This window comes from Atractosteus spatula, chromosome 2, assembly GCF_055471065.1.
Source record: "Atractosteus spatula isolate fAtrSpa1 chromosome 2, fAtrSpa1.hap1, whole genome shotgun sequence".
Classification (NCBI taxonomy): Eukaryota; Metazoa; Chordata; class Actinopteri; order Semionotiformes; family Lepisosteidae; genus Atractosteus; species Atractosteus spatula.
The window spans coordinates 28540835-28555607 of NC_142707.1; the positions used below are offsets into that span (position 1 = coordinate 28540835).

The following is a 14773-nucleotide window of genomic DNA, read 5'->3' on the forward strand; positions in this document are numbered from 1 at the left end:
AGATGGACCCTGTGCCCCTACATGCTGAAAACAAACTATGCAGAAGGTAACATTTAAGTCACATCGTAGCTGGTAACTAGAAGTGGTGTACCTGATGCTGTAAAAGCAAAGTTTCCACATTTTGAAAAACTGCAGCTGAAATTGTCGGTATTATACTCAGCTCTTTCCCTGAAAATGTAATACTTTCTCTAGAATGTGAAATATCAAATGACAAATCAACAGAGGCTGACATAAATGCAGAATTCTCAGAACAGCTAAAAAACAGCGCTGAAATATTATCAATTGTACAATTGTTCAATACAGGGCCATACAAGAGTATGCTTATTGAAATTTGACAATGGTTACTGTGCAATCACAAAAAAAAATCCACTTTCATATTTGTATAGTTATTCTCACCTGTGCTTAATTAAACACTAAAAAATCTATGCATGAATATCTACAGAACATGCAAAACACTTTTTGTGACATTTTTAATATCAGAGATATAGTTGTCATATAAATAGCACACAACAAAAAAAATACTAGTTACTACTTAATAAGTTCATTGAGGTTAGCACATGAAGAGTCAATGAAGAGAACCAATGTTTCACATTTCCCTGTGGAATTTACATTACAAAACACCTTAGCTGTGAATTCAACCTCAAACATCTTGTTTGCATTCCAATAACAGATCATTACAAGTCATGCACAATCACTGTATCCAAAGAATCATCCAACTATGTAAAATACAAGAATTAGGGTAACTAAAAGTAATCAATAAAAACCATGTGATTCCCATAAATGTTGTCCTACTGCAAAATATTAACTTCAAATGAAGTTGAACCTTGACTACCATGGCAATGCGGGAGTGGGAGGAGCACTGGTATGAGTTGACGCCCCGTCTAAGGGGGCAGAGGCACCGGTGTGAGGTTAGCAAAAACCAGAAAGAAAACACACCAAAAGGGGAAACATAAAACAAAAAGGAAACTTGAAAAATGTGTCGCTGTGTAAAGCAGCACCCAGGCTGGACTTACCTTATCTAACAGGGTCCAGCCTGGGAAAAAGAACCCGCTTGGTGGCGGGGACCAGACTGGATGTACCCTATCTAAACGGGAGCCCAAGGCCAAAAATAAAACTCAATGTGTGAAAAAGGGTCAGCCTGTCCCAGTGGAGATGTCCGGCGGGACAGGCAAAAAGAAAAAGGAAATAAAAATTATGCCCGGGTACAATCCCACCGGGACTGCTGGTTGATGTTCCTCCCCTTCCAGGGTTTACCCTGCCCGTCCCTTCAGAGGGTATTCATAGTGTCTTTAAAGAGCCTTCACAGTTGTGGCTCATCCTCAAGCAGCCAGTACAGCTGTGGTTACAAAGGCAATGCGTCGCCCTTCATCCAGGACTCCGCCTCCACACTGAACATGCCCCCCGCGGAGTGCCACACTGCATACAATTAACTTTCAACAGCCGGAAAAAATAACCTGTTGCAATCTAATGTTTTTTTATTCCTCAGATTTTTAAAATAACATTTTTATCTGCAACTCTAAATATGTCATGAACATTTAATGAGATACACCCTTTGGAAATTTCACTGAGAACAAACTTGGTCTTGAAAGAGAATAAACACAAGCAGGAAAAGATTTCCAAACAAATGAACCTAATTCCTTTAGTGCTTAGTAGGTGTAAACGCCAGCAAAATTGTTGGCTTTCAATAAAACACACTAAATTTCATCTGTTGAAAACAAGCCCAATGTAAATGCTTCAAAATAGTTCAGCTGGACAAAACCAGTTTAAGCTAAGGAATGCAAAGACAATTCACATCAATGCAATGGCTGAAATATAAAATACAGATTCTACAGTCTAAATTAATGAATTCCACATAAACATTGATAACTGTGGACCATGCTTCCATTCTGAAAAGAAAACATGGTCCTCAAAAACCCATTTAAAATAAAAAATTATCCCGGTTTTCCAATGATTATTTTTAGGTTTATAATTTATGTATTGTTGGTTCTACAAGAAGAATGTAATTATCCTCATGTTTTGTAAGTAAACCTCTACATCTGAATTTAATAGGAATGGAGAGCTGAATATTTCATTAACTCACAACTTCATTTTGGAATTCCATAATTCTTCTACTTCATGAGCATTTCTACTAGAGATGACTTTCACTCTTTTTGATTGCAAGATTCTCCAGTGATAAATGGTAAAAATCATACAGCTAAATGAATCTGTCCCCCAATGGTCAGCAAGCACTACATACAAAAACTAAAAAAAGTTCAAAACCAAAAAGAATAAATCGAGCTTACCCAAGTCTGGCTTTAACTCAGTAGGCAAACTTAACTTCCGTGACATCTTTGCTGGAAGAAATAAAATGCCCGTCTTTATTAATACATATCTTGTGGATCCACATCTATTAAAACAGTCCTCCTAATGTAACTTTACACATTAGGTTAATTGTGAACATAAAAGGCAAAAACAATTGACCATTTTCTTTAATATCCTTCTCAACACTTAGCACTTAATGAACAACGTTTTATAGAAACTGAAAAGGTGAAATAGCATAATCTTGCATTCATTTTATATGATCTCACCACGCTCGACAGACAAGACATTCAACGCACAGAAAGCAATCAAGTCATATTCACAGTTTCCTGCAAAGGAATCAACTGTTAAAAAGGCCAGGAATCTGTAATTGCCATACCAATTAAACATGCATTAGACAAGAAGGTTAGAAAGACGAAGCACGGGTGGGAAGGGTGGGCGCAAGTGCTGGGACAAAGTCTTCAACAGTGTTCAATGTGTTTCTTTCCAGGTTCTATCATAGAAGGCAGAGGTTCTTCACCATATATTTAAAACCACACTCTTGCATGGAGATTAATACTTGCATGGAGAAAAGACATGATTAACATTAGGTTTTCCTAATTTCTTTTAGTAGTGCAGAGGAAACCTCAAGACAAAGTGTCTTTGTGTAACATAAAAGGAAATCTTAGCAGCCTGCACTGAAAGGTGTGTCAGCCGCATCTACAGCGGGCCTAACTGCTTCAGGTGTACTGATACGGGCTCAAAACTGAGGTGCTTGTAATGAAACCGATTAACTACTGTACATATAAGTATAACTACATTTTTGGCAGGTGTTTTGGCTTCCATTAGAAAATCACTACAGTTAAACAGTATCCAAAAGTAATTCATCAGTTTTGTCAAATATTTCCAGTGGCTTGCCTTTGGCAAAAGCGATTCAGTAAATTCATGAAACCATGTTGCTTATAAATAATGACCACCCATTATGTGTTCCTGTCCACCATTTTTTTCATAATCATAATTTTTTTTGCATTATAAAAAGTGAAGGTTTGTTATTTCCTTGATAGCTTGGTAAATACCTCAATAAATATACTTTTGTTGTAATCATTTTTAAACTTTATTTTGAAAAATAACTTAAAGCTGCATGATCGCACTCCATAGAAACATTTTGGTTTGTAAGAAAAACTGCAAACTGATTTGTCAGGTACATTAGAAAACTGTAGACTTAAATTTTGTGTGTAAACTATCGACTTTAATCAATTAAGTCAATCAATTTATCAACTTTAATCAATTTCCTAAATCTAATTCAAAACCAAAATTCCTTGACACTGCCTCTATAGGAATGTCTGTAGTCTAAAGACAACAGTGACAATAAAAGACGAATACAATGATATCACACATACTAGTTAAGTTTGATGTTCCGTTTACAAAACAAAGACTGAATTGAATCGGAATGAAAAGATGGGGGTACTGGGTGGGAGGTTCAATTCCTTGCCACTAAACACATTTATTTACACAAAAAAAGTGAAGTGTCTGTTATAAAGACATACTGTATGCAGCATGCAATGACTTGGTTTTGCTCATTCTTTTTATTGGTTTTAATGTTTTGTTCCATACCAACGCGTTAACACAGCTACACTGCCAACACTTCACAAACAATAGCTGTTTGCAAGAACAAAATGACATTCATGTCAGCCCATGGTGAACTATGATACAGATTTTCACAATCCCTGCATGAAATGTGACGCCAATCTTACCTCCTCTACCTCCTCCATTGTAGAGTTGCTGATGGTTTGACGTCAACACTTTTAGGGAAGTAAAGTAACAGTGCAGTTAGAAACAAGTCTTGCACTTTGTACTGTACCATGCAATAAATATAACTGTTTTTGTGGAAATCTGGCCTGCATTTTTTGAGCAGAGGTCCAACAACAAGCTGTATGTTCATTTTTATGGGGTATATTCATGAAATTCCTTTAAAAAAATTTCTTACAAATTCTGTAAGTGTGATCATGCAACTTTAATAGCATGTTTCAAACTTAAACCCATTTCACCCATTCACACCAGATATCAGCTAATGAAGATGCTTGGAACAATGAAGAAAGTCATTGTTCCTTATAGAACTACATAAAAAGATTGTGTTTTAGCTAATTTTGTGCATAATATTTATTGTTTTTTGTATATACATACTGTATAGGAAATTTATTCAGGATCTAATAGTAGATAAGAATGTGTAAGGTATAAATAATGAATATTTTTTATTGACCAGAACTTAGACCCCAGTAACCAAATACTATCAGTGTTGGGAAAAGTTAGTCTCAAAATGACCAACAGTTACAAGCTACTTGTATAAGGCATAAAGATTTTAAAATTAAAAACATTTTTGGACAAAAATATTTTTAAAATGTCAGACATTACCATGGTTTATGTATTATGTATAGTTACTTTAATACTGTATGTAAAGTAATACATTACATTTTTCAAAGTAAGTTGGAGTAAAGTATGAAAAACAGTTTGGGTGAAGCAAAAACATAATCAATTACACATAAGTTATTAGTGGAAGTGATTCCTTTTTTAAAATTATTAAACTGTAATATGACACACACTACATACCATAGATCACTGTAACTTAATATTTCAAAATTACTTCCGTCTGACTATTTAATAATTTAAAAAACAATTCCTTGTACAAGTAACTTAATGATCTTAGTTTCTCATCTTGAGATGACTGTTTGGAGTTTCTGACACTGCTCTTAAATTGTTCAAGCCTTACTTCACTGATCGCTGTCACTGCTGTCTCTCTTGACAGATTTAAGTCTGAAATTGAACTAGTTAAATGGTGTTCCTCAGGGCTCAATACTGGGCCCCCTACTTTTCAGCATTTACTGTATTGTACATGTTTACACTTGGCCAGCTTTTAAGATTGCATGGCCTCAACAATCATGTCTACACTGACAATACACCCATACCAAACCTATCACTGCTGTAGCTGTCTCTATTCTCTCTAATTGCATCTCTGACATAAAAACGTGGATGACTCAAAATTTCCTTAATCGTAACTGTGACAAGACTGAAGTCATGCTTATCGGCACCCCCTTCAACTTTTTAAAGCCAATGCTGTAACCCTATCTGTGGATGGTACTGTACTTGAGCTTCAGTCAAAACTGAAAAATTTGGGGGTGATATGTCATTCAGGTTCGACATTCAATCCACATGTACAACATTTTGTAAAAACATAATTCTTTCACCTCAGAAATATCACCAGACTACGTTCTATGTTATTGCTAACTGTTGCTGAATAGCTGATCAACCCATTTGTCTTCTCTCGAATTGACTACTGTAACGCTGTACTCTTTGGGGTGTCTAAATCCACACTGAACAAACTCCAGTATGTCCAAAATTCGGCAGCCAGAATCCTGACTAGGTCTAGTGCAAGTGATCACATTACTCCTATCCTGGAGTCCTTGTTTGGCCTCCTGCCAAGTTTTGTGTCGACTTCAAAATCCTCACGCTCGCCTACATGGCTTACCACCTCAGTACCTGTCCTAGCTACTATTGTCCTACTCACTACCTCGTAAGCTTCGCTCTTCTAATTCTGGTCTCCTATCTGTCCCCCAAGCCCGTCTACACTCTAGGGGTGACATGGCCTTCTCCTGTCTCCTGAACTCTATTTCTAAGGATTTCAGAGAGTCACCTTCCTTAACTCCTTGAAATCTACAGTAGATTCAAAACCTTCTTCTTAAGAAGGGTCTTTACTTAACTGGTTCTGTTCTGTCTCCTCTCATTGTGTTTTTTAATTGTGTACCGTATATTTGTGCATTTTTTGTTGTTATCTGTAAAGCCCACTGAGAAGCTACCTTTAAAGGTGCTATATAAAATAAAGTTTGTTATTATTATTATTAACTTGTAACTGTAATGGAACATTTTACAAATCTAACTTTCCCTAACTACATTTATACAGTATTTCTGTAAAAAATGTAATCAAATGTGCCTTCAAATAGCTTTAAAATGCAATAACAAACTTTGCGCATCTGTCTACAATTAAGCAGTAATCATAAGACATACAGTACTGTACAGTACTTAAACATTAACAGTTAAATGAAAAACAAATGTAATATATTAAATGTAATAGACATTTATTTCAGATATCATTGAATTAAAGAAAAATTATTAGTGAACCTACTAAATTAAAAGCTATTTGATTACATATATACATATATAACATTTTACTAAATTCAAGCATGCCAATTGACACTGCACAAGACATAATTAAACCTGAGGAGTCTAAAGGTCTAGTTTTGAAATTCTTTGGGTGCTCTTAAAGCCAGTCCAGCCTCAGCTCTGCCCTCCACAAATTAATTCTCTTATAGAAAGAGCATACCATTCTGCCCTCCCCCTTCCTAGTGATCCCTTCATGAAGGAGCTTTGCAGGGTTGCTAGCTGATTAGTTCTCACCTTGCTCCACTCCAAAAATGACAGCAGTCAGTTGTGTGGTTAATGGTTTAGCAGGGCACATTCAAACACAAGGAGTTTTTGAATTTCTGATTAACCAAATTAGGAGTAACACTATTGCAGGGCAATACGGTAATAATACATCTTTCATATTTGTTGGCATCTCTAAATTTACTTATTCTGGGCTTTGCATTTACATTTCAATGACCCATTCCTTCTAGCACAAGGTGGTACGTTCCATTTTTCACAACATTTATGTTCAGGAAATTTTCTAAAGCAATACTGTAAAATATGTTGTGGAATGTTAAAATCATAAACTTTCTGCTGCATGTGACCTGAATTAATGGAATAATGAAATAAAGGTTTGTCCAAAGTGCTTCAGTACTGTACATAATTTAAAGTAATCTATTTTAAACAACAGAATTATGCAATATATTTCTAAGAAAATATAATTTCATACATCGATACAGACCTGGGTCAGTAAGTGCACAGACCAAAGTCTTTAAAATGGTTCTACTCCCAAGCAAATTGTAATATATATAATATATCCTTAATTTTTTTGCCCACTTTACCTTTGAACTGTCTAGCCAGCAAAATTGGATTTTTCAAGGTGTCCCTCTAGTCATATGTAACATTCAGCATTTAACTAACTGATCAGCAAACCTCACACCACCAAATGAGTCTTCTGATTTCAGAACAGATGGTGATGACTTGGGGCCAAGTCTGTACAGTATGGTAGGTAATTCAGCTGGTGAAAGCCATATTCCTGAATGACAGCTTGAGCAACCCAAGAACAGGGCACAGGTGCATTATCATGAAATATAAGCAGATTTCTTCCTAACATCCTCCTCCTCTGCTGCCTAACGGTTTACTAAAAATATTCAACAAATGACTGTAATACACTCCTGTGCTCTGTTTTTATCTGTGGCATATATTCAGTCATAGATCTATTAAGAAAGCCTCCTAGAGACATCATGGATGGTACAGATTCCCCATGCTTCCGTTGCATGGATATTTGTTTTGTATTAGCATCCTATTGGTGAGTCCATGTTTCATCATGAATTGTTGACTTGATTACTTCTGCTGATACTGGTCTTTGGCCTTAACCAAATATTTGTGAACCACTGATGAAAACTTCCAAGGTGCTGTTTCATGTGCTTTGATGTGAAGATCTGATTGCACTAAATTCTTATCCATGGCAATTGTCATCTGTGATCACATCAGCAAGGCTTCTAGACTTAATCCTCAGGGATTCATACCCATTCTGGAATTTAGCTGACTGCTTTGCTGCTATTGGCTATTTGTCATTAAACTCATCAACCATTTGTTGATGGATTTCAGGGTTTCCACCTACAGTACAGTAAAATTGACCAGAAACTGGATACCCAAGCTCAAAAGTTGTGAGACCAATGCTGTCAATTGTTGTTCTCCAGCCAAGGAGAGAAACAGGAAATCTTTTTTTTTCATTATAACACTGTGAAACAATAAGCTGTTCAAACAAGCATGACCACAATTGCTGTAGTAAACTTACTCCATTAACTCAATGACACAGATAATTACACATTTTTATATTTAGAGGAAGATGATGAGGAGATAATATTTAAAAATATTAAACATGTTCACTAATTAGTTTTTCAATTTTTCATGTCTACAAAGTTAATTTCTGCTGTGGGGGAAAATTATTTTTACAAAAATATTTAGCACATTTTCCTAAAAGCAGTATAGACACTTAATTTGATCAGTTCAACACAGGTGCCTTTTGCAGTTTAAACATCTAAATATCACAGTGCCTGTAGTGTCAGCATCAATACATTTTAACTAATAGAATCAAAACTTACAGCCTCTCAAGATTCAATCTGAAGTTTCATAACCTTTAAAATTAGGCAAACTAATCAAATTAGCAATGTAGATTTGTGAGTTCAAATTGTTCTCCTTTTAATAATATATCAGACGGTGATACTGTTTCAAACTATAACAAAGCATATAATAAAAAAAGATCATATCTAAAAAACACTGGCAGATTGAACCTTCTTTAAACAGTAAAAGACATTAGCAAGACCTCAAATATCTGGTGAATAAAATGCTGGTGAAAGATACATTCCCTGAAACATCCCAGAAATTGGTAGCACAGGGCTACACACACTTCTTTGTACTAAGGAGTTTTACTGTTATGTATTTTACTTTAGGTTATAGGCATTAAATCATTTTTACTAAGGATTAACTCCACTCCTTCCCTGATTATTGCCACTCATAATAGAAAATAGTGTGTACCCGACACCTCAGATTAGGAAGAACTGAAGGGCTGTGCATTTTCCCCATTAAGCATTAAAGTAAGATTTGAAAGGAATAAAGCAGCGTGTTTAGATCATCCTTTAATTACTGCATTTATGTTAGTGGTGGAAAAAAGAAGCTAGTGAATTAGTGGCAAGTCAGAACATATTTTTTTATTTTGTGTTTGTCATACCTAGATCACTCACTACCATCTTGGAAAACATTCTGCTTTTGGTCTTCACTGCAATTACATTTTTAATAAAACACAACAAAACAAAGCATGAACAGCTGTGTAAAACAAATTGAATGAATAAATCAAGAAAAAAATATATAGAAGTAAATTATTTGAATAAAATACAATAATTTACCCCTTTTTATAATATTAGGCAGTTTATGGTCTTCATCTGAATTGTAAGGTGAGGCAGAGCCTACAGAGTAATGACAAATATTAGATAGAATACATATGATTTCACTAAGATTTAGATTTCAGAACAATGTTTTTTTCTTATGAATGCATGCTGAATTTATCATATTAGGCAGAGAAATATTTTACTTATTATTCGTTGGTAAGAATATATAAAAAATAATTGTAACAGTTTAACACCATAAATATCTTTGATCAAAAACAAAACAAAATAATGGTTTCACAGTCAAAATTTGTATTTTTCTTTAATTTATGCATTAATATTTTTATAGAGAAATTTGTTAATACCACTATTATGTCTATTACGTATTTTAACCTAAAACGTAAGCGATCTAAGGAAAATATCTCAAATTTAAATAGGCAAACTGGAGCCATGCATTTTTTTCAGAAAGTGAAATAATATAATAGTATTTTTTTCTATCAGCAAAGATATAATATAAGTTCCGCTGTACATAAGACAATAGTATGACAGTAATAAAAATTAATGCTAAAATTCTTTAATGCAATAAATATGAATTATCTAGAAACAAAATGTAGAAAACTGCCCTTTTATATTGTAGAACTCATAACAAAGAAAAGTCTGTACTGGGTAAATCCTGTTCAGCTTTAATAGAAAACTCACTTATTGCTGATGATTTCATATACAATAATACACTTGAAGAAAAGTACGCAAATTTAAAATTGTATTAAATCAGTCTGATATTAAATTACATTCATCTGAAGAAAAAACATGATATAAAAAATGTCCAAAAATGTAACAAGTTGGACTAAAACATCAATTGTCCACTACAATTACAGTACTTAAGGACATCTTTCTATAATAACTAAACATATGGTAATGTGTGAATACAGAGCTGTCCAGATCTGATGAAGGGAAAACTTTTACCTCAGTTTTACAATTAAGGATTTAAATAATTTTAGCTTGCATTTCTTTCTCTGCCATCCTTAGTTTAGACCTTTTCTAACTGTGAAATATCACCCAACATCTTTTAAACTTTCTTCATAATAATAAAGTCATTGCAACTAATAAACAATCAAACTGAATGCTATTTACCATGTCTAAAGTTTTATTAAACATATTTAAGAATAACAGTATTAAAATGTAAGTATTATTTAAACTTTAGATACTTTTAAAATTATGTTAACAGATTTTAAACAACTGTACTCTACTTACATAATATCTGATGTTTAAAAACTGATTATTCTACTATACTGTTTAAATAGTTTAAACAGTATCATACTGTGTGAAATATTTTATTACAGGATCCATTTAAAAAATAATTTTGGAGTATCTATATTTCCAGGCACCCTAAGACTATACGTTCCAATTAGAACATCTCACTCTTGCTCCATAATGATATTTAACAAATGTCTTGTGCCGAGTTATAAGGCCAAAAGCCTTTAAAAGCACCTTCTCTTCCACTTATAAAGATTTTGCACAAAACTGAACTCTTTACTGGATGTAAGATGCACTTTGCCAGACATCTATGGATTTTTGCATAAGTAAGCCAATTGTTTTAACAATCTCTTTGTGCGTTGTGTTTCTTGCCATGATCCATTTTCTGATTCTGTGGGCTTTTGTTCCTTCACAAATCCATTTATGTATACAGAGAACAATAGGCATTAAGTTCTCATCTCCAGATTGATGGCACTGCAACTATTCATTTTGTACAGCTTTCTAATCAGTAATAAAATAAAGGTCAGGCATATATAGATAGGTTTCTACAAAACAAAGACCTACTCTTAAAAACAAGTTATTTTTCCAATTAAATGTGATTTTTGCAAAGAAGAAAAATGCTGACAGAGTTCATGTGCTTTGATATTTTTGCTCCAGGAGACCATCACATTTGTTTTAGGTCCCCTTGAATGTCATCTCTGCTAGGCTAAATTCACTAAGACTATAATTTCACATGTACTAGGTACATTCTCCATTAAAAGGCAGAATAAATGGTTTAAACTAACTGGACACTTTAAAAACAATCGGCCTGTAACAATTAGACATTAAAAGCAGAGACATTTTACCTGAAGTTGGTGATTTGCACCGATCTTCTGAAGTTGTGGATCCTTCATTGATATCACACAGACCTGCTAAAGCACACACGTTAATTAGCAGAAACCAGTATGCATCATGTCTTGAACGATGAAAAGCCTATATTACCCCAGTAACCAGTCTTTAAAACAGAACTACTACATGACAACAACCAGTTTTATGATGATGTCATACTAATTGTGGAACAATATTCAAAGATGCAGGCAATACTGAAGAATATAAATTTCTATTCAGAGAAAATACTTACTCCCCAGATCCCTAAAGCAGTACAGAAGGGTTGAGGCGCAATTCTAAACACACTTTATCCCTGCCCGAACCTCTAAGGGACAGTCCATACATTCTCATGCAGGGAGATGGGGGATCTTATCTAAGGCTTTGTTTCAACATAAGCTATGGAGGATTGCTCTGTATCTGACATTTAGCCTTTAGCCTGGATGATACTCAAGCAATAACTTTAATTATCTGTTCACTGTGTCTGTGAAAAGGCTCTTAGAAATAAGTGAAAGTTTAACAATGGTATTACACAGAAATGGCCAACTAGTGTAAAACTCCCACAGTTCCTCTGCCTGCTTAAGAAAGAAAATCTAACTCTGAAGGTAACTTATAAAGCATTGGAATTGATATTTGGTACCTCAATAAGGCAAAACCATTGTATCTTTGCAAAGTGATACTATAGTGGGATGCAAATATGAATGTGTTTATACAGATTAATGTCTGCTACTGGTTCATGTTTTGTCCAGAATTTCTTATCACATGATCGAGAGCTTTCTGCTATTCTCCAAGAATTAAAAAGAGGTGTTTAAGAAAAATGGACAAAAAGTTTTAAACAGTTTATATGCCATTTTTGTCAAACAATTAAGAATGTGAGGCAAGCGCAGTAAGGCATACACTCGTGTGGAAGAACACTGATACTCCTATAACAATACATCAAATACAATTTAAGGAAGCTAGGATGAAATGCCAACTACTGTACATATGAATACAGTTAGTTCTGAGCAATGTGTGTTTTGAACACTTCAGAAGCAATTTTGAATGCACATTTTAAAACCAATAGGAGAACAATATACTGACAGGACTACTGCATGTTGTATTCTGTGGTCATGCCATTTTCTTCTATGCTGGAAAACTTTAGGACTACATTTCCTGTTATTCGCGGTCTACAATTTCCACCTTATATCTGCATTTATATTAAACAACCCTGGTGCATCTGTCTATTAGCAGCATCGCTATAAGTGAACATCTACATGACACCTTTCACCGAAGCATGACTGGCACTGGAATATTTCAGAAACGTACAAGTGGTGTTTCAGTGAGACATCATGTGACTGGGGGACATTCCAGCAAAGCCAATGCTTTATTTTACTGATCACTGTACAACCATGCCATGGCTGGGTCCAAGACAGGGACTTTCTTTTTACAAGTTTAGAACTGCTCAATGTGTCGAATAAAATACTCGAGAGCTAACATACTGTATGTTCCAATGAATAAAATGAGCCTACTATTTTCCATGTGTGTGTTTCAAATAATATGTATCGTGTATGGACGCCTGAAACCTTTCATCATTACCTTTTATGTGAATTTTTGTTGCAGTAAATAAAACTAATATATCACAAAGATTTAAATGGATGATTTCTAACTTTACCAAATTTGTCATGCACAGATATATATACTGTATGCAGATATACTGTGCTAGCAATCTACTGTAAATACAGATACTCAAGTTTCTATACACATCAATATTATATAGATAATATTATGAATAGTGTTTTATACACATATACGTAGTTTTAATTGTTGTGTAAGTTCCCTTATTTTTTTATGAAATTACTTATGACTAATCACTTATTTACCATGAAGCTTGCCTGGAAAAAGAAGCTCAAAGGTATTTTGTGAGCCGTACTGATATACTTAATGTCAATCCTGACATTCTAAGCAATTGATTATTTGCTTACAAACTTCAACAAATCCTTGCATAAAAATATAAAACCTACAGTATCCTCCTGACTGAGCTTACATTGGCAGCACAAAGCTACTTTTGAATACTGATCTGAATTAAATTAGCTTGTCAAAATGGTATTTTAATTTATGCAGTACGCGGTTGCTAGGCCACTGTATCCTATTACATAATACAGTTTCTATTGTTTCATAAAATCAGAAATGCAATTTGGTTCTAATTCTGTAGGTGGCAATATGACATTAAAAGTGTACACAGTGAAAGCAACTAATGGAGCAAATCAGCTTTTTTCAATTTATGATCTACACTAAATTTTCCTTGTGATTCAGATTTTACATATGAAAACCAATGCTTATTATTCTGAAGATCGATAGCAAACACTCTTTGTTATAAAACAGATCAATTCTAAACTGTTTTAACTGAATTTTGGACAGGATAAGAAAACACCAGTACTTTGACCGAGATGTCAGAAAAACATAAAACAAGGGCTGTCATGTGGCTCAATAATTATGCAGGATTTAGAATCAAGCTTCCTACTGTATTAATGAGGTAAAGAAACTGCAGTCAAAAGGGACTTTTCTTTTTTAATAAATGCTCCTGAAAGATACATCCAAGCTAAGCCCCAGGGCAGACACATCTAAGGATTATTTATTCAAACTACTGTAATACTTTAATAACCTATTATTGCTCAGGAACAGAAAAACACATCCACAATCTTGCCCAGGTATGGCTGGAGGACAGGCATCTTTTAACCAAGGGCTGAGAACACAAATAGTATTTCTCTACTATTGGCTGTGCATTACGGTGCAACGCACATGCTTAATCACAGGTTAACTGTGAGAGTCATCTGACTCTTCTCTACAACTGGATAAACAATGAGAGATGAGCCTCATCTTCCTTTCAGTGTCTTAGGAAAATGTAAACAAAATTATTCATTTGTCTACAGGTAACTAATTTATGTATACTTTTAAAAACTGCAAAACAATAGTTTAGCCTTTAGTCAACTGGGGGAAGTGCTTGGAAAATGTATGTAGGTGGCAATAAATAAGAAAAAAACATTCCAAACAAATAAGCTTTCTTATTATGAGCACAAATACTGTATGAATGGCTAAAACAGCAGCAGCCAAAGATCAAAGTCAGACAAGAAAGAACTACTAATATCAGGTGACTTACTGAGATAAGAGGAGCGCAGTTTTTTCACAGATTCAGAATATAGGTTAGAAAGGCCACACATGCAAGATGCCACTGCCAGCATACCTTTATGTTGCCATAGAAGAAGATGAGGACAACACAACAACATGAGAGACAGTAAAATGAAAAAAAAAACTTAAAACTTAAAATCAAGAAGCAC

The 14773-nt window shown here is 34.4% G+C and overlaps 1 protein-coding gene across 9 annotated transcripts in view; it reads right to left on the bottom strand.

The window, feature by feature from the left end:
* LOC148839504 (syntaxin-binding protein 5) overlaps positions 1 to 14773 on the bottom strand; it is a 203080-nt gene that overhangs the window by 15421 nt on the left and 172886 nt on the right. The window contains exons 19-23 of one of the 9 annotated variants that reach the window (XM_088927829.1): positions 11441 to 11503; positions 9363 to 9422; positions 9188 to 9235; positions 4032 to 4079; positions 2283 to 2333 (exon numbers count right to left, since the gene is read on the bottom strand). In XM_088927829.1, the coding sequence (XP_088783955.1) occupies positions 2283 to 2333; positions 4032 to 4079; positions 9188 to 9235; positions 9363 to 9422; positions 11441 to 11503 (270 nt within the window). Of the gene's footprint in view, positions 1 to 2282; positions 2334 to 4031; positions 4080 to 9187; positions 9236 to 9362; positions 9423 to 11440; positions 11507 to 14773 lie in introns of all 9 variants that reach the window. The other 8 variants (XM_088927822.1, XM_088927847.1, XM_088927838.1 and 5 more) reach the window with 8 other exon arrangements.